At 43.9% G+C, this 5,000-nt stretch overlaps 1 protein-coding gene across 3 annotated transcripts in view; it reads left to right on the plus strand.

Moving 5' to 3' along the window:
- Positions 1 to 5,000, plus strand: part of sh3kbp1 (SH3-domain kinase binding protein 1) — a 36,843-nt gene that overhangs the window by 2,876 nt on the left and 28,967 nt on the right. For all 3 annotated transcript variants that reach the window (XM_080019865.1, XM_080019867.1, XM_080019866.1), the window contains exon 2: positions 2,025 to 2,182. In XM_080019865.1, coding sequence (XP_079875991.1) covers positions 2,025 to 2,182 — 158 coding nt within the window. The remainder of the gene's footprint in view (positions 1 to 2,024; positions 2,183 to 5,000) is intronic.

The raw sequence follows: 5,000 nt of genomic DNA on the forward strand, positions 1-5,000 counted from the left end.
ATTTGAATGATGTATTTTTTTAAATTATATTCAACTTTCCACCACTAGGGGGAGCAGTGTTAAACCTGGCCTCATCAAGAATGCCGCGTTGGAATGCATGTTGATTATTAACATTTCTCCGTGTTTGTTTAAGCAAGTCAAATGCCCTTTCTAGTTTTAGCCCTTGACATTCTAAGCTTCTTTCTGCCGCACGTTTGGCCACACCCGACCATCTGAGTGTCTTTTGTTTTTTTTTACCAAAAATAGCATGGCACGTCAAGGACTTCAAGATTCTGCTCGTAAGCTGTTTGTTTGTGATTCTCGTATCTGCATTGGAAAGCATTGGTGGCCTGGTGTAAGAAAGTATGCTTCCTCTTCTATGTCAGATAAATAGACGCTAATTAAATATTACACACACAGGCTAATTCAATTACAAAAAGGATGCAGGCCAATGGAATGTAGGCCACGTCACTGTCTTGTGTCTTGATGCCGCATGCCAGAGCACAAACACACGCACACGCATACACACACACACACACACACACACACACACGCGCACACACACACACACACTGTGTCTATGTTTGTAGAAATGTAACTCACCATTTTCACACATCACCAAAAACACACACACCCACACACAGACACACACACACACACACAAACACACACACACACACAAATACGCACACACACACACACACACACACACACACACATACACACACACACACACAGACATGCACGCACACACACAGACACAGTCTTTGTAGAAATGTAACTCACCATTTTCACACATCACTAAAAACACACACTGACACATACACACACACACACACACACATACACACACGCTTGTCTCTTGAATATTGATGCATTACAGGCCTTGTCTGTTCTTCTGACTGTAAACTGTTGCTGTGACTCTACCCTGAGAGCTGAGAGCAGCCATACTGTTTTAAAGTATTTATGACCACAAAAATATGCAATCAACAAGACCACTATGTAATAATATACAGTATATATGGTACTGTATATACAGTATATATATATATATATATATATATATATATATATATATATATATATATATATATATATATATATATATATATATAGGGTTTTATTAATGTTTATTTGCATTTCATCTTAAAACCATGCATTAAGCGAAATCCAAGGAAATGTCTATTGAATTAAACAAACTCCCGAGCCAGTTAGCGTAGCTCTGAAAAATAAAACAGTTAGTCGAAAAGCACACCGAGCCGTAGATTGGGGAGGTGGTTCCTCCTTCACGTTACAGGGAGTTTCCCTGTCCCCATTCCATTTTTTTGATTATTATTTTTTTAATGAGCAGAAATATCACATATTGCAGCTTAAACATGGCCTTACATTGCATAGACTTTTAAAACACTGTCATATTGAAATACAATTTTTTTTTTCGGGCCTCACATTGACAGAACTTCCAGGCAGTATCTCCTCATCGTGATTAATTTTGTATGAGAATGTGTGTCATAATATAAGTGTATCCGAATTTTGTGATGAGGATTTCTGATTTGGGGGATTTTTCACTGCTGTGGCAGCGAGTTGGACACAGTGTGTTTGCGAGCTGCGGATGGTGGTGGGAGTTTATACAAGACTGTTTATGTGTGTGTGTGTGTGTGTGTGAGAGAGAGAGAGAGAGAGAGAGAGAGAGAGAGAGAGAGAGAGAGAGAGAGAGAGATGTACACATGTGTGAGTGTGCCTGTGTGTGTGTATATGTTTGGGGGGTGCATGGTGTTTGAGTCATAGCTACCCCTTCTCTGCTGCCGTTTCTATGGTAACCCCCCCCGCGCTCCTCGCCGCCCACACAGTAAAGACAAGGATCAGTACTTGGGCCTGTGTGTGTGTGTGTGTGTGTGTGTGTGTGTGTGTGTGTGTGCGTGTGTGTGTGTGCGTGTGTGTGCGTGTGTGTATGCGTGCGTGCGCAGAAACCCAAGAAAAACGAGAGGTACACCAACGACCGTTATCGCCGCTGGGTTCTTATCCCTTCTCTCCCTCCGTCCGTCCAGTGGAGGCGGTGGCAGAGTTCGACTACGAGGCCCAGCAGGCGGATGAGTTGAGTCTGAGGGTCGGCGATGTCATCGTCAATATTCGCCGCGATGACGGCGGCTGGTGGGAGGGCGAGCTGGACGGACGCAGGGGCTTCTTCCCCGACAACTTTGTCAGGGTGAGTAACTGCGTTGTCCGTCCGTCTGCACGTCTCTCTGCCTGACCATCTGTCCATCTGTCCGTCTGCATGTCTGTCCGTCCGTCCGTCTGTCCGTCTGCCTGTCTCTCCGTCGGTCTGTCTGTCTGTCTGTCTGTCTGTCTGTCTGTCTGTCTGTCTGTTTGTAGCTGGCTCTTTTAATCAAACTCTCCTAGGGGTGGGGGGAAATTAATCTGTAAGGGATAGTATCGCAGTATTTTTCCTCACGGTATTGTATTGATATTCCGACGGCAAGAATTGTTTTTAATTTGATTTACATTTCGGGCCTTGAGATATAGGCTGTTCCCATTTCTTTAACACGTGCACGCGGGTGGGGGAAACCTGCAGCAGCAACCGAATAGGTTCCTTTGTTAAAAGTGCGAAGAAGCAGTGTCATGGTAATGAGGTTCATATCTCAAGTCATTTAAGGTTCTCAACACGTCCAAAGCACGAGACCCACAGAGAGAATTGGACAACAAACGTGACGCTTCATTCTCCCCCGGAGGTCAATTCAGGTGTTGCAGCAGCTAAAAACAGTGCAGTCAGCAGATCCTAATATTCAGACACAATACTGTACAGGCGCAATTCCCAAAGTTGGAGAGACTTTTCAACTTTCAATGGAGACACGGCAAACTCATTTAATTTCTTGTAAACGTGTCATTCGATGGAACAGAACTGGCCACACGCACGTGAACAATCTGGTTGTCGCCCGTTGCTCGTAGGTTCCCAACCCAAGTTGACGTCATGACATCAGCGTTTTCAAGAAACAGTGTGGACGGAAGACCAAAGCTGAGGAAAAAAAGATGCGTTTCAAACTTTTTACTGCAGTCCGCAGTAAAAGGTGCAGTGAAATATAAAATAAATTAATAATATATTGGATTATGGTATTACTTGATGTATTGCAAAACAAAGAATCGCAATATTGTCATGTGTGTATGTATATACACACACACACACACACACACACACACACACACACACGCAGTATATGATTGTTTCTGTGTAAGTGTGTATTTTGTCTGTGTGAACGACTACATACAGGTATGTGGATGTTTCTATTGACAAGGGGAACTGTCTACTTCCTCCTCCGGCCCACAACAGTGTGTAGAATAGTGACACAGTCTGCACAGTCTGAAGCGTTCAAGTTATTTTTCATTTGGAAGGCAACTCGTGTGTGGCGTCTTCCTGTCGTGCAGTGCGGGCACCGCTCTCATGCGGTGGCTGCAAAATCTGTGGTGCCTGAAAAGGTGTCTGATTTGAGGTCACTGACCTATAAAACAAGCAGACATAGCCAGGCCAGTGCCGGTTGTGGGCTCAACGGCTGTTCTCGGAGGAACGCTTCACCGTTGCACCGTTGCATGTAGGGAGGGGCTCTCAAAAAATCATATTTTCCTGTTGTTTTTCAGTCGGTCAGGCCCCATTTGGTTTCAAAGAAGCCATCCACTCATATAGAAGTACGGAGGTATTCTGGGACATTCCCCAGTCTTAGGAGCAATATGCCTGACAACTTGGAAAAGCAAAAGGTTAATTTCTATACTTTCCTTTTCAAGCTTAATAAGGGTGTAAAATATCACTCTCATGGAGGAGTTTATTTGGAGGTCTCTAGGCAGAAGTGGGGCGCTGCAACACATCTCGTTAATGTATGCGATGCGAGCGAGCATACAGTACGGTCACCTGACGACAGCAAAAGCCTCTCTTGTCGGCCTCCACCACCAGACACTTCATGCGGCCCTGTTTGAGAGCGGCTTCCGAGGAAGTGCGCGGTCTCGTGGTGCAGAAAATGTCACAACAAAGTCTCTTGTGACCTGGTGTTGCTCACCAAAGTGAAGAAATGTTTGAACCGAACCCAAAGGTCAAAACTCTGCAATACGGAGTTAAGTCATTAATACATTGGTCTTCAGGAATCTCACATAATATAATGTATAACATATCAGTTTACGGGTTCTATTTCAAATTCTACCTATGATCCCATCGAATTCAACCAAGTGTCATGACAATGAATTATGTTGCAATTTAAAGATCACATCAAAACTCAAAATACACCTCGACAGGGGATGGCGGGGTTGGGAATTTTGAAAATGTATATTTATGGATGAATACATTTATAGAATGAAATAAAGAAATTGGCGACATACTGGAAGGATGTGTTAATATAATAACAAATAAGGTCCTTTCAGAGATTAAAGAGGCAGCATTGGAATGGTGACAGTTATTTCACGTCTCAGCACATCAACAAAAAGAGGAAAAAGGAACTATAGACGTCCACATATCTGGAGATAACAGAGTTCCAGATGTAACTGGTCATATTTTTGTCCAAGATTTTGAAATACTTAGAAGTTTAATTCAGGTTTTAGCAGGCAGCACTATTTTCGCTTTGGGAAGGCCTCTCGATGTGTCAGCACTGCAGTTACTGCTGCTATTGTCCCTGACATTCACAGTTGGGCTGGATTTCTGCTGACCCACTGATGGGTCCTCATTCACTGTCAGCAGCCCCAACAATGGATCTATGATGGCATGCTGGGGGTATTTGCACAAATCTGTGTGTGTGTGTGTGTGTGTGTGTGTGTGTGTGTGTGTGTGTGTGTGTGTGTGTGTGTGTGTGTGTGTGTGTTTGTTTTACTATACTTGTAAGGACTGGCCTCTGAATTGGCAATTTTTTTGGTTAAGAAGTGCACCAGAAACATGGATCCTCACTGGCCAGGTGTATTTATTCAGACCTGACTTCGATGCCAGTACAAGAGTGCGTGCGTGCGTGTGTGCGTGTGTGGGTTGAGTGCACGCGGGGGTATGCTATGATTAG

The sequence above is a fragment of the Zeus faber genome (assembly GCF_960531495.2).
Source record: "Zeus faber genome assembly, chromosome: 19".
Lineage (NCBI taxonomy): Eukaryota > Metazoa > Chordata > Actinopteri > Zeiformes > Zeidae > Zeus > Zeus faber.